Source organism: Megascapheus bottae, chromosome 7 (assembly GCF_031878675.1).
Source record: "Megascapheus bottae isolate mThoBot1 chromosome 7, mThoBot2.hap1, whole genome shotgun sequence".
NCBI lineage: Eukaryota > Metazoa > Chordata > Mammalia > Rodentia > Geomyidae > Megascapheus > Megascapheus bottae.
Window position 1 is genome coordinate 41,724,299 of NC_143515.1, and position 24,444 is coordinate 41,748,742.

The 24,444-nt window shown below is 39.1% G+C and overlaps 1 protein-coding gene across 2 annotated transcripts in view; it reads left to right on the forward strand.

Annotated features, from left to right (window-relative positions):
- Window positions 1-24,444, forward strand: part of Usp34 (ubiquitin specific peptidase 34) — a 206,822-nt gene that overhangs the window by 18,580 nt on the left and 163,798 nt on the right. For both annotated transcript variants that reach the window (XM_090336851.1, XM_090336852.1), the window contains exons 3-7: window positions 13,886-14,309; window positions 19,171-19,221; window positions 19,388-19,537; window positions 21,495-21,562; window positions 22,454-22,646. In XM_090336851.1, coding sequence (XP_090192977.1) covers window positions 13,886-14,309; window positions 19,171-19,221; window positions 19,388-19,537; window positions 21,495-21,562; window positions 22,454-22,646 — 886 coding nt within the window. The remainder of the gene's footprint in view (window positions 1-13,885; window positions 14,310-19,170; window positions 19,222-19,387; window positions 19,538-21,494; window positions 21,563-22,453; window positions 22,647-24,444) is intronic.

The following is a 24,444-nucleotide window of genomic DNA, read 5'->3' on the forward strand; positions in this document are numbered from 1 at the left end:
GAGCTCAGGGCCTGAGCACTGTCCTTGGACTTTCTCAAGGCTAGGGCTCTACCACTTGAGCCTCAGCACCACTTCTGGCTTTTATCTATGTATGTGGTACTGAGGAATCGAACCCGGGTCTTCATGCATGCTAGGCAAGCACTTTAACCACTAGGCCAAACACCCGGCCCCTCCCCTAAATTTTTTATGTGACTTCTCTATGCATTTTTGTAGTCTCAGTTTGTTCAGTTACCTCTGTTTTTTTTTTTTTGTTTGTTTTGTTTTTTGTTTTTTGTTTGGCTAGTCTTGAGGTTTGAACTCAGGGCCTAGACATTGTCCTTGTGCTTTCTCATGGCCTAGTACTCTACTACTTGATCCACAGCAGCACTTCTGGCTTTTATATGTATGTGGTACCGAGGAATCGAATCCGAGTCTTAGTGTATACTAGACAAGCACTCTACCATTAGGCTAAACTCCCAGCCCATCAGTTAACCTTTAACTATGATTTATCACTGTTATCATATTAATTGTATAATTAATATATTAATCCCACTCTTAAATTTTTGACTGTAAGAGATTTACAATAGAACAAAACCTAGATACATAAGGCCATATAGTATGACTGAATGAAAGGACCTCCAGGATAAGGAAACAAAAGCCATATAATGAGTGGTTGTTGTGCTTAATGTACTGTTATCTCTCATCTCTTTTGCTGTCCCTTGGTTATCTCATATTGTTACAGTATCTCACCTGGTTATCTGATGTACTGTATATATGCATATTTGGTAATTTGAGATAGGATAGGGAAGGGGTGGGAATGAGGGGAGGGAAATGGGGACCAAGCCATGAGAAAGGGTATCAATGTTTGTAAAGTAATGCACCTGGGGCCGGGAGTTTGGCCTAGTGCTAGAGTGCTTGCCTAGCATGCACAAAGACCCGGGTTCAATTCCTTGGTACCACATACTTAGAAAAAGCCAGAAATGGTGCTGAGGCTCAAGTGGTACAGTTCAAGCCTTGAGAAAAAATCCAAGGACAGTCCTCAGGCCCTGAGCTCAAGCCCAGGACTGGCAAAAAAAAAAAAAAAAAAAAGTAAACTAATGCACCTTCTATCTGGTGAATATAATGTAACCCTTCTATTAATTACAATAAAAATACATGGAAAATTTTTTTTTGGCTGTAATGAGATTTGAATTCGTTGTTTACTATGCAGGTACTTTTATCATTTTGAACTACACCATATTCCAATCTTCTGTTTTGTCTATTAGACAATTTTTTTTTTTTTTTTTTGCCAGTCCTGGGTTTGAGCTCAGAGCCTGAGCACTGTCCTTGGACTTTCTCAAGGCTAGCACTCTACCATTTGAGCCTCAGCACCACTTCTGGCTTTTTGCTCTTTATGTGGGGTACCAAGGAATTGAACCTGGGTCTTCGTGCATGCTAAGCAAGCACTTTACCACTAGGCCAAACTCCCGGCCCCGTCTATTAGACAAATTTATTATGTATGTTTTATAGTTTTTTTTTTTTTTTGCTGATACTTCGGCTTGAACTCAAGGCTTTGTGCTCTTGCTTGGCTTTTTTTATTAATTATTGACATCTACTACCTGAGCCGCACCTCCAATTTTGCTTGTTCTTGTTTTGGTCCGACTTTGGGCCTGGGCTCTTTCCCTGAGCTCCTCAGCTCAAGGCTACCGTTTTTCCACTTGAGCCACAGTACCACTTCCAGTTTTCTGGTAGTTAATTGGAAATAAGAGTTTCATGGACTTCATGCCAGGGCTGGCATGACCGTGATCCTCAGGTCTCAGACTCCTGAGTAGCTAGGTTTATAGTCATGAGCCACTGGGTGCCTGGCTTCAGTTGTCTATTTTTTGGAGATTAAGGTCTGAAGTATTTGGTCTGACTCTAAACTGATCTCACATTTCAGTCCCTGGAGTTTGGCTCTTTTATCATTATTTTGTTTGATTAATAACGGAAAAGACTGGGTGGAAAGTTTACCGAATGAGTGCCAGGGTAAGTTTTGGGAGAAGACAATAAATTGAGCTGGGTATTGTTGGCTCATTTCTTCAATCTTGGCTCCTTGGGAGGATGAGATTTGAGGATTAAATTTAGAAGCCAATCTGTGCAGAAAAATTCACAAGTCTCATCTACAGTTAAGTAGCAAAAAGTTTTTAAGTAGATATGTGGCTCAAGTGAAGAATACATGCACACCCAAAATAAATAAATGAAAGAAGAATGTAATTAATAAAGGTGGAGCCAAGTGTCAGAGGCTTATGTCTGTAATCCTAGCTACTCAGGAGGCTGAGATATAAAGATTGTGGTTCACAGCTGGCCAAGGCTCTGAGTTCAAGCCCCACAAGCAACTCGCATCCTCTCCAAAAAAGAAACATACTGCATAAAACAAAAACAATGATACACATTGTAGGTTTCATATTAAAAATATCGCTAATTTTTTTGTCTTTTGTTATTTTTGTTTTGTTTTTGCTTTTTGGTACCAGGCCTGGGACCTAGGTCTTATCCCTAAGTTTTTTTTGGTTTTAGTCAGTGGTAGGCTTGAACTCTTGGCCTAGATACTCTCCCTGAGCCCTTCAGCTTAACGCTACCGGAAGTAAGAGTCTCATGGATTTCCTTGCCCCAGCTGACTTTGACCCTTGATCCTCAGATCTCAGCCTTCTAGGATTATAGGCATGAGCCACCACTGCCTGGCCCAACTAGTGTTTGTGACATTTTCGTCTTTCAAGGCAAATGGGAATGGTTCTGCTGCCATTTTGAGTTCATCTGGCTTGTCATCTCCGACTTCTAGGTTCTTCTTCTTTTTCTTTTTTTTTCTCTCTAGTCGTGGGGCTTGAACTCACAGCCTAGGTACTGTCTTTGTGCTTTCTCAAGGATAGTGCTCTACTACTTGAGCTACAGTACTATGTCTAGCTTTTTCTGTGTATATGGTACTGAGGAATCGAACCTAGGGCTTCTTGCATGTTAGGCAAGCAGTCTACCATTAGGCCTTGCTCTCAGTACTCTAGATTCTTTATCAAAAGGTGTTCACCTGCTTAGACCAGGCCTACCATGCTCAAGGCTACAACCCCAGCTCCTCCATTTTTTTTTCTCTATTGAGATTAGGTTATTAGATACATAATCTTTTTTTTTTTTTTGCCAGTCCTGGGCTTGAGCTCAGGGCCTGAGCACTGTCCTTGGACTTTCTCAAGGCCAGAGCTCTACCACTTGAGCCTCAACACCACTTCCGGCTTTTTTTCTATATATGTGATACCAAGGAAACGAACCCAGTCTCCATGCATGCTAGGCAAGCACTTTAACCACTAGGCCAAACTCCCGGCCGATACATAATCTTTTTATAGTCACATTGATAAGGATCATCATTCTGATTTACAAAACTTATGGATAATATAAAATTCATAGAACTCAAGTTTTATATAGGAAAAACAGTTAACTCTTCAAACATTGATAAAATTATTTCTTCTGGATCATAGGTTTCTTCTGGATCATATATTTCTTTCCTGTTGCTTAATATCAGCAGTTCTTCCCTTCTTCCCTTCCCTTCCTTTCCCTCCCTCCCTTCCATTTTCTCCCTCCTTTCACTGCCTCTGAGTTGCTCAGTTCACCTTCCCCTTATTTTTGTGCCCTCCTCCCATCTTCCTACAGATGTGTACTTGTTTGCATCATGTATGAGGTGGAGGACATAGAGTCCTCCAAAAAACATTAGGCGGTGGCTCACGCCTGTAATCCTAGCTACTCAGGAGGCTGAGATCTGAGGATCAAGGTTCAAAGCCAGCCTGGGCACAAAAGGACCTGAGATTCTTATCTCCGATTAACCTCTAGAAAATGGGAAATGGGGCTTGGCTCAAGGGTACGGCAGTAGCATTGAGCTGATGAGCTCAGGGACAGTGCCCAGGCCAAGTTCAAGCAAAACAAACTGCTAGGACAAGTTAAGGAGTGTCCTTTGTTGCCCCATGTTTGAGGTTCCCTTCATTCTTTTTTTTTTTTATTTTTTAAATTTTTTTTTGAGGTTCCCTTCATTCTGTGTATTATTTTATATACATACTAAGGGGTTGCTTGGGCATTACAATCCGGTGCCTTTTTTCCGAGACCATCCTACTTTGGTCTCACTGTGTGTGGGTATCTGGAGTCCTGTTTACTTTGTCATGTAAATTTAAAAAAATTTTATTCAAAAAATTTATTGTAATTAATAGAAGGGTTACATTATATTCATTAGATAGAAGGTGCATTCCTTAACCGTCATTGCTGTCCCTTCTAAGTTTTTGTCCCCATTTCCCTCCCCCCCATCTTGTTTTCCCCCTACTTTGTCCTGTCTTGTTACGGTTTTAAATTTAATATGCTCATATTAGGAAGACCATGTGCCATTTATGTCTTTGCTCTTGGCTTACTCAACATAATTTGTTCTAGCACCATCCACTTCCCTGCAAATGGCATTATTTTGTTGTTTCTGATGGCTGTGTAGACTTCCATTGTATATAGGTACCACATTTTTTGATCTGTTCATCTGTAATGGGACACTGGGTTGTTTCCATATCTTGACTATTGTGAATAGTGCAGTGATGAACATGAATGTGCAAGTATTTTTGTTATGTCCTGGTTCATGTTTCTCTGGGTAGATACCTAGGAGTGATATGGCTAGGTTTAGTTCTTTGAGAAACCTCTAGGCTGCTTTCCAGAGTGGTTGTACTAGTTTACTTTCCCACCAGCAGTGCAGTAAAGTTCCTCTTTCTCCACATCCCTGCCAGCATTTGCTGTTGTCTGAATTCAGACATTCTGACTGGGATAATGTGGTATCTCAGGGTTACTTTTATTTGCATTTCCTTTATGGCCAGGGATGACGAGCATTTCCTCATGTGTTTCTTCGCCATTTTTACCTCTTCTGAGAAATCTGTTTAGCTCCCTTGTCCATTTAGTGATTGGTTTATTAGTTTTTTTGGGAGTGGTATTAGTTTCTTGAACTCCCTGTATATAATGGATATTGGGCCTTTGTTTGATGCATTGTTGGTAAATATTGTTTTCTAATTATTTGGTTGGGTGTCTCTCTAGTTTAAGTAGCTATGTCTTTAGCTGTGCAGATGGCCCCTCCTTTTTAAAAATCGTTTTCAAGCTTACTTATAAAATAGTTTTCCATTTAAATCTTATACTTTTTTTAATTAAAGAATTTATTAACATTGATTTTTATATCATATTTCAAATATCATGTTTAACAAACAAGTATTCAAGAAGGGAATCTCTATATATAATCACTGGTACATAGATTTTAGAACATAATTAAAATTAAGCTGAGGGTTTATATGTCATAGATACACATTAATATATGTAATAAAACATTGTCTATAGAGTATTATATCTATGTAGTTATGTTTATACCTACAAGGCCATGTCCATAACCTTGGGTACCCAAATATTGAGTCATTGCTCTTGTACTGTTTGGATGTAATATCCATATATTAAGAATATCATGCGCCTTTTGTTCCTTTGGTCTTGACTTGTCTCACTCAACATGATTTGCTCTAATTTCATTTACTTCCCAGCGAATGCCATTATTTTATCTTGTCTGTTGGCTATGCAGAATTCCATTGTATATATGTACCACATTTTTTGTATCCATTCTTCTGCAATAGGGCATCTGGGTTATTTCCATTGCTTGACTATTGTGAATAAATGCAGAGATGAACATGGCTGAGTAGGTGTCCTTATATCCTTGGTTATGATGTTCAGGACAGATGCCCAGGAGTGATATGGTGGGATCGTAGAGAAGGTCTATTTTCAGTTGTTAAAGAAACCTGCCTTCCAGAGTGGCTGAACTAGTTCACATTCCCACCTGCAGTGCAGTAGGGTTCCTCTTTCTCCACAACACCGCCAGCATTTGTCAATGTCTGAGTTCAGAATATTGGCCATTGTAATTGGGGTTGTTTTTATTTGCTTTATTTGCTTTTCTTTTATGACCATGGGTAATGAGCATTTTCTCATTTGCTTTTCTGCCATTTTAACCTCTTCTTTTGATAAGTCTCTCTTTAGTTCCCTTTGCCCATTTAGTGATTGGTTTGTTGGGCTTGGGGGCATTAGTTTCTTGAGTTCCTCGTAGATACTGGATATTAAGCATTTGTCTGATGTATTATTGTAAAATATCTTTTCCCAGTTGGTTGACTGTCTTTCTACTTTACTAGCTATGCTTTTATCTGTGCAGAAACTTTTTATTTTTAGATAGTCCCATTTGTTGAGTCTCTCTCCAGTTTGTTGTGACCCTGGGACTCTGTTCAGGAAGTTTTTGCCTGTGCCTTTCAGTTCCAATGTCTCTCCTACTCTATCATAGAAGAGTTTCAAGGTTTCAGGTCTGATATTGACATCTTTGATCCATTTTGAGTTAATGCTTGTGCATGGTGAAAGGCTAGGATCAGTTTTTTTTTTTTAAAGAATTTATTAACATTGATTTTTACATCATATTTCAAATGACATGTTAGGATCAATTTTTAGTTTTCTGCATGTGGCTGCCCAGTTTTGCCAGCACCAGTAATTGAATAGGCTGTGTTTGTTCCACTGTATATCTCTGGCTCCTTTGTCAAATATAAGTTGACTATAGGTATGTGGTTTTATTTCTGGATCTTCTGTTCCATTGATCTTGTGGTCTGTGTTTGTGCTAATACCATGCTGTTTTTGTTACTATGGCTCTATAGTAGAGTTTGAAGTCTGGTATTCTAATACTACCTGCATTGCTTTTTTTGCCTAGTACGTCTTACACTTTTCCACAAGCATTCAAAGCACTTTTCTGTCTGTCTCTTGCCTATATACTTTTCTGTTTGTTTGAGGTTTTTTTTTTTTTTTTTTTTGGCTAGTCCTGGGTTTGGGCTCAGCACTTGAGCACTGTCCCTGGGTTTTTTCTCAAGGCTAGGCCTCTACCACTTGAGCCACAGCACCACTTCTGGCTTTTTGCTACATATGTGGTACCGAGGAATTGAACCCGGGTCTTCGTGCATGCTAGGCAAGCACTCTACCACTAAGCCAAACTCCCGGCCCTATTTGAGGTTTTTTTTTTTTTTTTTTTTTTTTGCCAGTGCTGGGGCTTGAATTCAGGGTCTGAGTACTGTCCTTGGGCTTTCTCAAGGCTAGTGCTCTACTACACAGCTAGCACCACTTCCGGCTTTTTCTGTGTATGTGCTGGTACTGGGGAATCAAACCTAGGGCTACATGCACACTAGGCAAGTACTCTACCACTAAGCCACACTCCTGTCCCCTTGACAGTGTGGTTCATTAATTTTTCCCTAACTCTCCAACCCTTTTTAGTGGTGATACTATTTTTTTTTCCCACAGACTTATTTGGTCTTTTAAAAATTTTTTTCTGCTTCAGTCTATATTGATAGGTGTCAGGGATTACTAAACTGCTGATTCCTTTTCTGATCTCATCTTAAAATTGCCTTTGCTTTTCTCCTATATTTAATGTATAATGGTATTCTTTTTTTTTTTGCCAGTCCTGAGTGGTGAGCTCAGGGCCTGAGCACTGTCCTTGGGCTTTCTCACTTTTACCACTTGAGCCACAGCACTACTTCTGGCTTTTTCTGTGTATGTGGTACTGAGGAGTAGAATCCGAGTCTTCGTGCATGCTCGGCAAGCACTCCCAGGCCAAACTCCCAGCCCCAGGATTCTATTGTGTAATCCAGATTTTATGTTTTCATGGTCATTTCATTCTTTTTTCAGTGATCTGTCATATCTTATGTCTTCTCAGTATAAATTGCATTTAAGACCTCTTTGCCCTTTCTGCATTTTATGAATGTGCATTTCTACCAATCATTTTGCTGTTTGTTTTTAATCTGTCTTTGTAGAGCAAGATTTTTGAAAATTCTTGTTATCTTTAGTTATTCTGTTATGGCTAAGAGTGGACCATTAAACTGGGTGATGGTGGCTTATATGTGTAATCCTACCCAGACCTCAAGTTCAGGTATATGAGAGAAAGGGAAGGCAGGGGGTACAGAAAGGGGGAGAAAGGGAGGCAGAGGGTTGCAATAGGGGAAGAGAGAGTAAAGACAGGGAAAGAGACTAAAAGTATTGGATATTCTCTGTGGATAGGACATCTGAATGTTGGTCTGCTTTGTATTATGAGGATGAATTGACTTTTCTCAGGATATTAATATTCTCTAAGAGTTGCATCTTTTATTGTATGGACATGATAAATGTTAGTCTGGTTGTTGAGCAGCACAATGTACTCACTGATTCTACCCCGCCCCCCCCACTTTTATTTTTGCTAGTCCTGGGATTTGACAATAAAACTAAATTAAAACAACTAGAAAAATACTGGTGTAGATGGAATGTGGAGTATCGATACTGAGTCCTGTTGAACAACAGCAGTAACTGCCTCTTCAGACTTCCTAAAAGAGCCTATAAAATCAATGTACAAAATCTTTTTTTTTTGCCAGTCCTGGGCTTGAGCTCAGGGCCTGAGCACTGTCCTTGGACTTTCTCAAGGCTAGAGCTCTTCCACTGGAGCCTCAGACCACTTCTGGCTTTTTTCTCTGTATGTGGTACTGAGGAATCAAACCTGGGTCTTCATGCATGCTCGGCAAGCACTTTAACCACTAGGCCAAACTCCTGGCCTGTCTCTGAGCTTTTTTTGCTTAAGGCTAGCACTCTACCATTTGAATCACAGTGCCACTTCTGGCTTTTTTCTGTTTATGTGGTACTGAGGAATCAAACTCAGGGCTTCATACATACTTGGCAAGTACTCTACCACTAAGCTACCTTCCTAGCCCCTCTGAGTCCTATTTTTTCTTCCATGTTTCATCCTTACCTTCAGATATGTTTGGAGCTTTATTTAATTTTTAAACTAAGTACTCATATGAACAGTTTCAGTTCAATAATTCAGGTTATGAATACAGTGCATCTTGATCAGTGTCACTCCTTCCATTATTCTCATTTTCCCCCTTCTATCTTTATTACTCAGTTTACATGGTTCATTTTTTAAATTAAAGAATTTATTACCATTGATTTTTACATCATATTTCAAATGACGTGTTTAACAAACAGGTATTCAAGAAGGGAATCTCTATATATAATCACTGGCACTTAGATTTTAGAACATAATCAAAATTAGGCTGAGGGTTTGTATGTCATAGATACATAATAATCTATGTAATAAAACATTATGTCTATATACATAGTTCATTTTTTACATAGTGTTCATTGACCATAATGACTGCATTTGTTCACCTTTCCTCCTTCCATTTGTGTGCTCCTCCCCATTCCTCTTCAGTGTGTTTCTGCTTCACGTTCATTGTGTTCTAACATTGAAGTTACAGGATTGAACTCCTCCACTAAGTATACCATTTTGTAGTCAGTATTTGTGTATGTGCATAATGCAGAACTCCTGTATATGTTGTGTGTGTGTGTGTGTGTGTGTGTGTGTGTGTGTGTGTAAGTGTGAGTGAGTGATAGGGCTTCAACTTGGCTTGGGCCATGTCCCTGAGCTCTTTAGCTCTAGGCTACCTCCCTGCCCTTGAGCCAAGCCTCACTTCCCATTTTCTAGAGGTTAATTGGAGATAAGAGTCTCAAGTTCTTTTGTGCCCAGCCTGGCTTTGAAGCTGATGCTCAGATCTCAGCCTCCTGAGTAGCTAGGATTATAGGCATGAGCCACTGTGCTCAGCCGTGTATGTTTGTGTTTTATTTTTCACTCTTTTTTTTTTTTTTGGTGCTGGCTTTGGAGCTTGAACTTGGCTTGTGCCTGTCCCTGAGCTTCTTTGCTCATTTTACTACATAAGCCACAGTTTCACTTATCATCTTTTTTGGTAGATAATTGGTAATAAAAGTCTCACTTTCCTTCCTGAACTGGCTTCAAACATCAATTCTCAGATCTCAGCCTCTAGAGTAAGTAGGATTATAATAAATACATGCTTACTGGTACCTGGTTGTGTTTTTATATTAGATCTAGCTTTCACATATGAGAGAAAACATGTCTCTCTGATTCTGATTTTTCCCTTGGTCTTTGCATTTGCATTTCCCTGCAAATGATATAATACTATTCTTTGTAATAGATGAGTAAAATTCCTTTGTGTGTATGTGTGTGTGTATGTGTGTGTGTATATATATATATATATATATATATATATATATATATATATATATTGTTGAACTAACTTGTTGTGCAGCTTTGGGACTGTTTCCATGACTTGGTTATTGTGAGTAGCACAGCAGTGAGCATGAATGTGCAAGTGTATTTACTGCATTCTGTAATGCCCTGGGTAGATGCCTAAGAGTGGTCTGGATCATAGGGTAGTGTTTTTATTTTATTTTATTTTTTTTGGGTGGGTTATAAGGCTTGAACTTGGTCTGAGCCCTGTCCCTGAGATCTTTAGCTACCACCCTACCCTACCCTTGGGCCAAGCCCTACTTCCCTTTCTTTCTAGAAGTTAGCTGGAGATAAGAGTCTCTGATCCTTTTGTGCCTGGGCTGACTTTGAACCTTGATCCTCAGAGCTTAGCTTCCTGAGTAGTTAGGATTACAGGTGAGAGCCACCACACCAAGCATCCTAGGGTAGTTTTATGTTTAGGTTTTTTTTTTTTTGAATCCCGTAACCACTTTCAGCCCCAGCTTAACTGTTTTAAAATAAAATGGAGGGGCCTGGAGTTTGGCCTACTGGTAGAGTACCTGCTTAGCATGCACAAAGACCTGGGTTAATTCCTCAGTACCACATATATAGAAAAAGGCCAGAAATGGTTCTGTAGCGGAAGTGGTAGAGCTCTAGCCTAAGAAAGCCCAAGAATAGTACTCAGGCCCTGAGTTCAAGCCTCAGGACTGGCAGAAAAAAAGTACTCAGTGACAGCATACAACCCCTTGAGTTCAAGCCACATGAAAGGGACTTCAGTATATTACAGGTAATAATAAAAAAATAAAATTCTGAAGTTTAGGCCTTTTAAAGTGAATTTCTGTAAATATTATAGAAGCAGACTGTTCATCAGAATAGCTTTTGGGGCATTTTTCTTTTTTTGTAGAAGTTATATTAAGGAATTTTAAAGCTTTTGAAGATCTTCAAAGAAAAACTGCTTCATTTTGCTGCTGAGAAAACAGGCATAATGTGTATCTATTTCTGTGGGCCAAATGAAAAATACTTTATTTTGAAGAAAGTATGTCTCACCATGTAGCACCCTAAGCAGGCCTTCAAATTATAGTATTCCAATGTTAGTCTCCAAGGACTAGAATTACAGATATGCCTGGATGAAAGTTGTATCCTTTTCTTTTTGTAGGTGTTTGTCCCGGGACATAAATTCAGCCTAGGTGCTGCCACTGAATTTTTGTGCTCAAGGATAACACTACTATTTTAACCACAGCTCCATTTCTAGTTTTTTTGGGTGGTTAAATAGAATAAAAGTCTCCTAAGTGGACTGGGAGTTTGGCCTAGTGGTAGAGTGCTTGTCTAGCATGAGTGAAGACCCGGATTCTATTCCTCAGTACCTCATACATAGAAAAGCCAGTAGTGGTGCTGTGGCTCAAGTGGTAGAGCTCTAAACCTTGAGGAAAGCCCAAGGACAGTGCTCAGGCTGAGTTCAAGCCCCAAGATTGGCAAAAAAAAAAAGTCTTATGGGAGATGGGAGTGGTAGAGTGCTTGCCTAGTATTCACAAAGCCCTGGGTTGGATTCCTTGGTACCACACTCAGAGGAAAAGCCTGAAGTGGCACTGTGACATAAATGGTAGAGTGCTAGCCTTGAGAAAGCCCAAGGACAGTGCCCATGCCCTGAGTTTAAGGTCTCAGACAGGGAGGGGGAAAAAAAAAGTCTCATGGACTCTCTTCAAACTGTGATTTTGAGATCAGACCCCAGATTCCTGAGTAGTGAGGATTATGGCCTGAGTCACTGGTGCCTGGTTTAAAAATTGTATCTTACCAGTAATATCATATGTTGGTTATCCTTAAAAATTTATTGTTTTTTTGTCAGTTGTGGAGCTTTGAACTCTGGGCCTGGGCACTTCCCTGAGCTCTTCAGCTCAAGACTACCACCCTACCCCTTGAGCCAAGCACCGCTTCTGGTTTTCTAGTGGTTAATTGGAGGAATCTCATGGTCTTCAGTGCCCTGGCTGGCTTTGAACTGCAATCCTTAGATCTTAGCTTCCTGCGTAATTTTATTACAGGTGTGATCTACCACACCTGGCCTTAAAATTTATTTCGTTTGGGGTTGTTACAACTGGATTCTTCTGGCTTGAGTTTCTCATCAGATTTTTGATGTTATTGGCCAGGTTGTAGTCATCTGAAGGCTTTCTTGGGGCTAGGGGGTTTGCTTCCAGGTTCACTCATTATGACTGTCAATATAGGTGCTGATGTATGGATTTCCTTAACTTATTTCTTCGTGGACTTGTCTACAAGCAACTTGAGTGTTGTTAGAGCATGATGACAATATCTCTTATTACCTAGTCACGAGTGTCATATCTTCTTATTTCTACCACACTCTTCATTAGGAGCAAGTACCATCCACATTCAAGGAGAACAAAGTTAGGTGTAATCTTTCAAGTAGAAGAGTATTAAAGAATTTGTGGCCATATTTAAGGTTTATTGTACCTACAAAAATGAATTTACATGGTTATACACTTTGTGATCTATTGGATTATACAGGTATTTTGATTTGTTTTGATATTATGACTAGGTAAACATTATAGATTGTTGCTGGCTATCCACTATCATTGGAACTTAATGTTTGAACCAGATGCTTTGTGTATTATTTACTTGATTTACTAGGACTTTTATATGTACTATTAACTGAGCATGTCAGAGAGAATAAGGTTTGTGTATAATAATCAGTTTGAAACTTTATTATCTGTCATTAAAGAATGAGTGTGTGGTACACATGTACATGTGTGTTTGTTGCTGGACATGTTTGATCAAGGGTGAGAATGCCTATCTGAGGTAGTGTTTATATTTTAGTTTCCCTTTAGAAATAGTCTTCAAAGAAAATTGTAATTATTTCATTAGTTGGCAGTGAAGCCCTATTTAAAATAACTGGCTTTACTAATATTTTATTATAACCAGCATATACTGAATATATTCTCAGAATTTAGTGAAGAAGCAAAGAAATAGGCCATAATTGCTTTTGTTTAAGTAAATTTCTTGTGTAAGCCTGGTGTGTTGGCTCATGCCTGTAATTCTAACTACTTTAGAGGCTGAGATCTGAGGATCTTGGTTCTAGGCCAGCTCAGGCACTAAAGACCACGAGAATCTTATCTCCCATTAACCACTAGAAAACCTGAAGTGGCCCTGTGGCTCAAGGGGTAGGGGTAGGATGGTAGCCTTGAGGTGAAGAGTTCAGGGACAGAGCCCCACGCCCAGAGTTCAAGCCCCACAACCACCACCACCACCACCAACAAAATTCCTTGTGTAAGAAGGATAGACGTACACACAAAGCTAAAGAGATAATTAAAAACAACAACAATAACCTAACTTGGTGACTTTAACTTAAAATTCCTTTTGTGAGTGCAAAGTTATGTTTTTGAACAATTATGGTGCTGCTCCAACAGAATTGCGGGGCAGGGGGCAAAGTGGGGTTTAAAGAGCTGAGAATCCAGTTCTGGTACAGTGCTTGCCTAGCATGCTGAAAGGTAGGGATTGGATTTCCATACTAAAAAACCCAAACCTCTCAAAAAGAAAAAGAATGGCTAGGAGTTTGGCCTACTGGTGATAGAGTGCTTGCTTAGCATGCATGAAGACCTGGGTTTGAGTCCTTGGTACCACAAACATAAAAAAGCTAGAAATGGTGCTGTTGCTCAAGTGTTATTGCTCTACCCTTGAGAAAGCCCAAGACAGTGCTCAGGCTCTGAGTTCAAGCCTGGCCAAAAAAGAAAGTTTTTTTTTTTTTTTTTTTTTTAGGTATTACTGAAAATAACTGTTGCCTCTAGGAAGCACTTATTTATTGAATTTTATTTTCTCTTATAGGCAATGTCTATGCTGCTTCAAGGAATATAAGCATTTGGAGATTTTTAACCAAGTAGTGTGTGCACTTATTAACTTAGTGATTGCCCAAGTTCAAGTGCTCCGGGACCAGCTTTGTAAACATTGTACTACTATTAACATAGATCCCACGTGGCAAGATGAGAGTAATCAAGCAGAAGAACCACTGAATATAGATAGAGAGTGTAATGAAGGAAGTACAGAAAGACAAAAGTCAGTAGAAAAGAAATCAAACTCTTCAAGAATTTGTAATCTGACAGAAGAGGAATCTTCAACAAAGAGCTCTGATCCCTTTAGTTTATGGAGTACAGATGAGAAAGAAAAACTCTTACTATGTGTAGCAAAAATTTTCCAGATTCAGTTTCCCTTATATACTGCATACAAACATAATACTCATCCTACTATAGAGGTATGTAAATATAGATATTGTGAATTTTTAGTAATAGTAAGCTTTAGGTTGGCAGCATATTTCTTATGAGTGAACTTACAGTTGATGGAAAAATTTATAAAAGTTACTAGTGTTGTCATGATAATTTCAGTTTTCTCCAGGACATTATAATCTGTGTTGAAATTTTGCTCAACCCTATTTGTAATTTGAACTCATGGAAATATTATTTGTGACTGACTTAAAAATTTAATGGGTTCGATTCCTCAGTACCATATGAACAAAAAAATAATAGAATCATTTTTAAAATATTTCTAAAAATAGTCTTCACATTATAAAAACAACATCAAAATTTAAAAAGAAATGAGAAGTGAAGCTGTTGTTCAAATGGTAGCATATTAGCCTTGCACTGAAAAGCTGAGGGCCAATGCCCAGGCTAACTTCAAGCCTTAGTACTGGTATGCATGCGTGTGCACACACAGACACAGAGTGACTGTGGTAAAAGAGGCACATAGAATCAGTTTCATTCACAGAAACAGTGAGTTCAGGTCCTGGCCTCTGACCAAACAAAAGAGATACAGATGAAAGACTGTGATAGCTGGGCACAGTGGCTCATGCCTGTAATCCTAGATACTCAGGTGGCTGAGATCTTAGGATCATGGTTCAAAGCTGGCCCAGTACAAAAGATTTATTGACCACTGGAAAATTGAAAGTGGCATTGTGGCTCAAGGGATGCGATGGTAGCCTTGAACTGAAGAGCTCAGGGACAATGTCCAGGCCCAGTGTTTAAGCCCCAAGACTGACAAAAACAAACTTTGGTTGTTAAGTATTCGTAGCGTGGTGCTGTGAAGAGTTTCAAAATCTTTTTTTTTTTCTTTTCCAGTCCTGGGCTTGGGCTCAGGGCTTGAGCACTGTCCTTGGACTTTCTCAAGGCTAGCACTCTACCACTTGAGCCTCAGCACCACTTCCGGCTTTTCTGTATGTATGTGGTACCAAGGAATTGAACCCGGGTCTTCGTGCATGCTAGGCAAGCACTTTAACCACTAGGCCAAACTCCCAGCCAGTTTCAAAATCTTAAGTCTTAAAATGGCTGAACTGCTTCTTTCTCATATTGTATTAATCCCTGTATTACTCCAGTACTAAGATGGAAGCTTGGAATCTCTTCTCCATCTTCCTTTCTTCCTCTCTCTCTGTGTCAAAGTTGACAATGTGTATTAGAAAGAGAGACACTATGAGACCCCGCTGGCTTAGTCTCCAGTGTTGCTGGGACTGCTAAAAGTTGATGCTACTTAAAAGGATTCTGTGATTTGATCAGGTCTCTAGTAACTTTTGTTCCTATTACCAGTAATAAGGTCTACTTTAAGAGATACCAAATGAGGGGCCGAGAGTTTGGCCTAGTGGTTAAAGTGCTTGCCTAGCATGCATGAAGACCCAGGTTCGATTCCTCGGTACCACATATATAGAAAAAAGCCGGAAGTGGTGCTGAGGCTCAAGTGGTAGAGCTCTAGCCTTGAGAAAGTCCAAGGACAGTGCTCAGGCCCTGAGCTCAAGCCCAGGACTGGCAAAAAAAAAAAAAAGAAAAAAAAGAAAAAAGAGATACCAAATGAAATTCAAAAGTTAGATTGAAAAAATTGAGTGCTATATTTTGAAGCAATTTGTAAACTGGTGCAAAATGAATACAATAGTCATATTCAGAATGGTAGTTTGAATACTAGCATATAGATACCATTTGTTGTTTTGTGAATGTTCTTATAAAAGTGGATATACTAGTCTACACAGCATATGCATACGAACTACACAATTACAATTTGAAAAGTTGGCCTTGAAAATTATGCTCCAGCATATTTGATTGGTTTACTGCAGGCCTTCATGCCACTCTGTTTTTTATACAAATAGAATCTATTAAGATGGTGGGAGAGGATTACAGTGTGGAAATCCTTCACCTGTTTTATGGGAGCCTGGCCACTGTCTCTTTTTTGCTAAAGCCTGGCTTTACCACTTAGGCCATTCCTCCAGTTCACCTGATGTTTGTATGAAGGCTTTGCCAGAATTACAATTGACTATTATCTTTGAGTTTGTGAAAGAAGCTATTACTGGAAGCCTGCCTGCTGCTACTGGAAGCTTGCCTACCTGTAATAGTTTTAGTGATTGTCTAGATAGTATAGTGCATGTACATTGTGCATGAAAATGTTTGAAATTATTGCCTAATGTAAGAGGATAAAAACTAAAAATTAGTCTTGTCAATACATAAAGAACATTGAAACTCTAGACATAAGTGGTATACAAAATCTCATGTTACTGTAGAAAATGAGTCTATGAGAGGAATCCCAGTTGAGATATTACAAGCTGTGTTAGAACTATTCTAAAATGTCCTTTGGCTCAAATAGAAATAGGGCAATCCATAGGAAAGCAGACTTCTTCAGTATTGCCAAATCTTAAACCAAATACTTAGCTCTAAAGATGTTTTTTTTTTTAAGATAAATATGAACTTACCAAGGTCCTACTCCCAAAAAAGTATTGTTAATAAGAAAGATTGGTGAGAAGACACTCGTCGTATTCTTTATCCTAAATAGCTATGTGTAATTCTGTGATATGAGATGCTGCCGTAGTGTTGTAAGTTACTTTCCTAGCTAGAAAGATAATGAGTACAAAAAAATAGATGGGCTATGAATGTGGCTTAGTGATGAAGTGTTTGCCTAGCATGCGTAAGTCCTGAGTTCAGTTCCTCAGTAAACAGAAAAAGCCATAAATGTCACTGTGGCTCAGGTGGTAGAGCGCTAGCCTTCAGCACAAAGAGGCTCAGGGACTGTGTCCAGGCTCTGAATTATGGATGTGAGTCACCAGTGTCCTGCTTAAATTCTCTCTATATATTTAAAACAACTTATTTGCTCAACACTACCACTCTGCCATGTAAGCCACAGTGCCAATTCCATCTTTATCAGTATATGTGATACTAAGAAATGGATTCCAGTGCATGCTAGGCGAGCACTCTACCACTAGGCTACTTCCTGGTCCCTTAAATTCTATTTTTTTAAATAAATGTATGATTATCTTCTTTGCTTATATATTATAGATCTATCTTTATTATATATACATATATATATATATATATATTTTTTTTTTTTGTGAGTCATGGGGCTTGAACTTGGCCTAGGCACTGTCCCTGAGCTTTTCAGCTCAAGGCTATTGCCCTACCCTGGGTCTGGGAGTTGTCCCTTAGCTCTTCAGCTCAAGGCTCCCACCCTACCCTTGAGCCAAGTCCCACTTCCCATTTTCTAAAGGTTAATTGGAGATAAGAGTCTCAGGTCCTTTTGTGCCTGGGCTGGCTTTGAACCTTGATCCTCAGGCTCCTGAGTAGCTAGGATTACAGGTATGAGCCACTGCATTGGCTCTCCTCCTTTTTTTAAACACTGCCTTTCTTACTCTAGGCTTGAAAAAAACACCGTAAGTCTTTTATGAAGCTACCATGCTATATTTTTGGAAGAATTACTTGATTTACTTAATTGATTGGTTGATTAATTGACTTGATTGCTGTGGTAGGGATCAAAGTCCAGAAAATAGAACATGTTAGATCAATGCTCTACCACCAAGTAATAGTTTTTGTTGGTCATGGGGCTTGAACTTAGGGCCTGGTCCAGTCCTGAGTTTTTGTGCTTAAGGTAGTGCTTTATCACTTGAGCCGTAATTCTGCTTCCAAAAACAATGTTGTTGCTGTTGCCAGTCCTGGGGCTTGAACTCAGGGCCTGAGCACTTACCTTGGACTTTCTCAAGGCTAGCACTCTACCACTTGAGCCACAATACCACTTCTGGCTTTTGCTATGTGATACCAAGGAGTCAAACCCAGGTTTTCATGCATGCTAAGCAAGCACTCTACCGCTAGGCCAAACTCCTGGCTCTCAAGACAATCTTAATGTTTCAGTGTTACCTTGATTTTACAAAAGAGGTTCTGTTGTTTTTATTTTTATTTATTTTTTTATTTTTATTTATTTATTTTTTGCCAGTCCTGGGCTTGAGCTCGGGGCCTGAGCACTGTCCTTGGACTATCTCAAGGCTAGAGCTCTACCACTTGAGCCTCAGCACCACTTCCGGCTTTTTTTTCTATATGTGGTACCGAGGAATCGAACCTGGATCTTCATGCATGCTAGGCAAGCACTTTAACCACTAGGCCAAACTCCTATCCCCAGTTCTGTTGTTTTTAATTTGAGAGAAAAACTACCCAAGTGTGAGTAGTGCCTGGCATTAATTCTGGCATTCTAGAAGTGAAAGGAATATCATGAGTTAGAGGCCAGCCTTGATTACTCTGAGATTCTTAAAAATTGAATGCTGGATGCAGGCACTGGAGGCTCTTATGCCTTTCTAGTTTCAGGAGGCTGGTATCTAAGGTGAATTATGGTTCAAAGTCTGCCAGGGCAGGAAAGATTGTGAGACTCTTATCTCAACTAGCCATCAGAAAACCAGAAGTGTAACTGTGTCTTGAAATGATAGAGCTGTAGCCTTGAGCATAAGAGCTCAGGGATAGCACCCAGGCCCTGAGTTTAACTCCCATAATTTACAAACAAAGCAACTAAATTGAATGCTGGATGCTAAAGATCTGAGTGATAAGAGTGTTTGGCTGGTGTAAAGCAATGTAAAACAAAATCCATGGCAAAAACAATAGTGTGGTTAATGCTTTAGAAAAATTTCTTTTAAGACTGCTTAAAATAAACCTTAAAGCTATTTAATTAGCTTTAATTAGCTGTATCACTGTTGAAAATTAGTAATTAAAGACTACTGCTGTTTGTTGAGTTTCTTTAAGATCAATATTTTAGGAGATTGTATTGTTTTTTAGATTAATATTGTTATTTAATAGTTGTGGCCTAATTTTATTTACTTTTTTTGAAATTAGGATATATCAACTCAAGAAAGTAACATATTAGGGGCATTCTGTGATATGAATGTAAGTGGTTTTTTTTCATTCTAAGGTTTATGTAAAATTTTATGTTTTGTTTCTATTTCTATGGATGTTTGAGTCTTTTAATGTCTGATCAGTAATTTTTTGATGTTTGCTAGTAAGTAAATGTTGTTCTTGGAAACCTATAATTATGATACATTTTATTTTTCAGGATGTGGAAGTACCATTGCATTTGCTTAGATATGTTTGTCTGTTCTGTGGGAAAAATGGCCTTTCTCTCATGAAAGATTGCTTTGAATATGGAACTCCTGAAACTTTGCCATTTCTTATAGCACATGCATTTATTACAGTTGTGTCTAATGTAAGTATTGTTTGGAATTGGTCTTGATGTTGGGAGTAATGTCTAACTTTTTTTGGGGGGGGGGGAGTCATTTGGCTTGAACTCTTATCTGGGCGCAGTCCCTGAGCTCTTCAGCTCCAGGCTACCACTGTACCCTTGAACCAGGCTCTGTTCCTGTTTTCTAGAGCTTAATTGGAGATAAGTGTCTTAAGTCCTTTTGTGCCTGAACCTTGATCCTCAGATCTCAGCCTCCTGAGTAGCTAGGCTTAAAGGTGTGAGTCACTAGTACCTCCCTAAGTTGGTGAATTTTTAAAGTTAGCATAGGTATAGGTAACTACTACCTTTTTTTCTTTTGGTGCTGATTCTTGGCTCCTGAACTTGGGGCCTAAGCACTGTCACTGATGTTTTATTTATTTATTTATTCATTCATTCATTCATTTATTTGTTTATTTATTTTTGCCAGTCCTGGGCTTGAGCTCAGGGCCTAGACTTTGTCCAGGCCAGAGCTCTACCACTTCAGCCTCAGTACCACTTCCGGCTTTTTTCTATGTATGTGGTACCCAGCAATGGAACTCAGGTCTTTGTGTATGCTAGGCAAGCTAGGCACTCTACCACTAGGCCAAAATCCCAGCCCTCACTGAGCTTTTTTACTCAAGGTTAGCCCTCTACCATTTAAACCACATTTCTACCACCTTCTGCCAAAGTCTCTATCCTGGGACTTGTATTCTTTGTTGAAGGCTAGTGCTCTATGATTTGAGCCACAGGTCCACTCCAGTCTTCTTTGAATAATTTATTGGAAATGAGAGTCTCAGACTTTTCTGTCCCATCTGTCTTTGAACTACAGCCTTCATATCTCAGCCTCCTAAGCAGCTAGGCTTATAATTGTCAGCCTCTGGTGCCCAGCCTCTTGCAGCTTTTGGTGGATATAATAAGACTCTCAGACTGCTGGAAGTAGTGCTGTGGCTTAAGTTGTACAGTGCTAGCCTTGCCCAGGCCTTGAGTTCAAGCCCTGTGACTGGCAAAAAAAAAAAAAAATGTAAATAAAAAAAGCGGAGGGAACCACATTGGGAATATGTGGTTACCTAGCATGCTTCAAAACCTTTGGGTTTGATTCCTCTGTACCACATAAACAGAAAATGGTACAAGTGGTCCTGTGGCTCAGACAGTCAGCTCTAGCATGGAGCAAAAGAGGCTCAGGGACGGTGCCCAGGACCTGAGTTTAAGCACCACGACTGGCAAAAACAAAACAAAAACTGACTTTCTTCATTTCAGGCTTGCTTCAGACCACAATCCTCAGTTCTTAAAGTCTGTGAGACTCTTAGCAATTAACTACCAAAGAGCTAGATGTATCCGTGTGGCTCAATTGGTAGAGCACTAATTTTGAGCATTATGCTTTTGAACAGCTCCCAGGTCTGAGTTCAACCTCCAGATCTGGCATTTAAAAATAACATTTTGTATTGTGGTTGCTGTCATATGGAGAAATAGAGAATCCTGCAGTAAGAAGATCTTTCTTTTTTCTTTTTTTTGCATGGGGGGGCCTAGGGGGGTGGGGGGTGGAGGGTGGAGGCGGGGCGCAGGACTTGAACTTTGGGTCTAGGTTTTGCCCTGAGCTCTTCAGCTCAAGGCTACTGCCCCACCCTTTGAGCCACAGCCCTCACTTCCAGTTTTTTAGTAGTTAATTAAGTCTCAGGTTCTTCAGTGCCCAGGCTCACTTTGAACCATGATCCTCAGATCTCAGCCTCTGGAGTAGTTAGGTTTACAGGCATTAGCCACCATGCCTGGCTCTTTTTTTTTTTTTAAACTTGAAAGTGAATGCGAATTATTGTACATGTGCTGTGTAAATTTATGTTATAGGTTAATATATTTACAAAATTTTGTCTTAAAGGTTACCTGTTTTAGAAGCAGCAGTTTACTAAATGATTTAGTGAATGAGGTGATTTATGTAGTTACTATTAATGCCATTTTTGTTTCTTTATAGATTAGAATATGGCTACATATCCCTGCTGTAATGCAACACATTATACCTTTTAGAACCTATGTTATCAGGTAAGATTGTAAGGTTTCTTCTAATTATTAATTTAGTATGTCTAAATTTAAAACATAAGACTAGTTAAGTTGCATATGTAGCATTTCTTGTACATATATTTATGTTTAATGTTTACATTTGTGTGTCTATGTGCTAGTACTTTAGTTTGAACTAAGGACCTGACTGGTGCTTTATAACCTGAGCAATACCTGCACTTGTAGTTTTTGCTAGTTGATTGGACTTTTCTGTTCTGGATAGCTTTGAGTAACTAGGATTACAGGGATGAGCTATCACCAACTGGCCTGCTGCATTGATAATTCTTTTTGGAAAGAGTAGTACAATCATATTTGAAAGGTTTCTGCTTATAACAATGTGACTATTTTCCAGTATATTATAGATCCTAATAAAGAGCACCAAAAAATTGAATAACAAAACAACCAAAGAAATGCCTTATGAATCAAAATCAGATAGAAACACATAAGTAAATATGACCCCAGATTTTTGTGCATTTTAGAATAAAAGAACACTATATTGTATACGTTTTTGGTTATGTTAAGGGGAGAAAATGAGCTATGATAATGAAGTCTGCTGAAGTTAACATAGGAACTATAAATGTGACAGACTTTAGTATAGCTTTAGTAGAAATAGTTTCATTCAGGGGTAGGCTGGGAGGCATGGCTCAGTTGGTAGAATGTCAACCAGTGAGCAAAAGTGTCGGGTATTGAGTTTGAGTTCTGGTCTCAAACCTTAAAAACAAAAGGAAAGGAATAGTGTAAATTGGAATTATGTTTAAGCATGCCAGTTGTATACCATTTTGAAGGTATGAAATAAAGGAGTATTAGTGAATTAATAGGTGGTCTTTAAGAGTGTTTTGTGAGTTTTTGTATATTTTCTGTTTTTGAATTCTTTAGATATTTATGCAAGCTCTCTGATCAGGAGCTAAGACAGAGTGCAGCTCGTAACATGGCTGATTTAATGTGGAGCACAGTGAAAGAACCATTGGATACGACATTATGCTTTGATAAAGAAAGCTTGGATCTTGCATTTAAGTATTTTATGTCACCTACTTTGACTATGAGGTTGGCTGGATTAAGTCAGATAACAGTAAGTTATTTTTTTGTCCTCCCTCCTTCCCTCCCTCCCTATCCCTTTCCTCTCTTCCCTCCATTTCCCCTCCTTCTCCTCCCCCTTCCCTCCCTCCCTCCCTCCCTCCCTTCCTCTCCCTTTCCTTTCTTCCCTCCATTTCTCCCTCCCTCCCCTATGGCTTGAACTCAGGGCATGGGTGCTGTCCCTGGGCTCTGTTTTGCTTTCTGTACCCTCTAACCCTTCTGAAGTGTATACTTGAATATCCATATCCGCTACATAAGGTAAAGAAGATAATCATCATGAACTTTAAAAAAGAGTGTCTCTTGTTTGCATATTGTGGAGTTTGTTTCAGCATGTATATTATTTTATATAAAGATGAAGAGGCATTCAGGCATTGCGCCTTTGTGTCTCTTCTAAGAATATCCTCTTTTGGTCTCACTATGTATGAGTAAATCCTGTATAATTTTATCATATCCCTATGAGGTCTAGTTTCTGCTGTGAGATAGAAGATGCACCTTTTGTCTCTCTGAGCTTGGCTTACCTCACTTAAGATGTTGTGTTCTAGTTCCATCCATTTCCCTTTAATCTTATTTTATTCTAAATGGCTGTGTAAAATTCCACTGTGTATGGTACCATATTTTTTGTTTATCTATTCATGTTTTGTAGTGCATCAGTGCTGTTTACACATTGGTTATCATGAATAGTGGAGCAGTGAACATGGATATGCGGTTGATTTTATCATATCCTGGTTAATATGTTCAGGGCAGATGCACAAGTGTGGTCTGTCTGGATAGTAGGGAATGTCCGTCTTGAGTTTATTGAGGAACCTCCAACCTGCTGTCCCACCAACAGTGCAGCAGGGTTCCATTTTTCCCCATGTCCCTGCCAACATTTGCTCTTTGAATTCAAAATATTGGCCAATCTTACTGGAGTGAAATGGAATTTCAGAGTTGTTTTGATTTGTGTTTACTTTATGGCCAGGGATGATGGACATTTCCTCATTTCTTTTCCATTCTTACCTCTTTGTTTGGAGAATTCTTTCCTTAGCCCTCTTGATTTATTAGGTTTGGGAGCAGTTAAGTTTCTTGAGCTGCTTGTATATAATGGATATTAAGCCTTTGTTGGACACATTGCTGGTAAGTCTTTTCCCAGTTTGTTGGCTATCTTGCAGAAACTTTGTGTTTTGATATAGTCCCACTTGTCAACTCTTCTTTCTGTTGTGCCCATGGAACTCTATTTTAAGTATCTATCTCTACAAGTTCTATTACTCCTTCCTGAAGTAGTGTCCAAGTTTTGAGTCTTTCGTTGAGGTTTTGGATCTACTTTGAATTGATATTAGTGTATAATACTAGTGATATTAGTGACAAACAGGGATCCACTTTTAGTTTTCTGCATATGGTTGCCCAGCTTTCCCAGCACCAATTTCTGAATTTTTTTCACCATGTCATTAGCTCCCTGTTCAAATATATCAGGTAATGGTAAGTGTGTGGTTTTATTTCTGGAGCTTCTTATCTGTTCATTGATCTCCAGGTCTGTTTTTATGCCAATACCAAGCTGTTTTTGTTATTATAACTCTGTAGTAGAGTTTGAGGTCAGGTTTTGTGATACCATCCACATAGTCTTTGGGTTTTTTTTTTTTTTTGCCATTCCCAGGGCTTGAACTTGGGGCCTGAGTACTGTCCTTCCATGAACTACTTCCTGGTGTCCTCTTCATTTTAAAATTTGCTTTCTAGACTACTATAGTATAAAAGCAGTATTCTTTTTTTTTTTTTTTTCCCAGTCATGGGCTTGAGCTCCAGACCTGAGCACTGTCCTT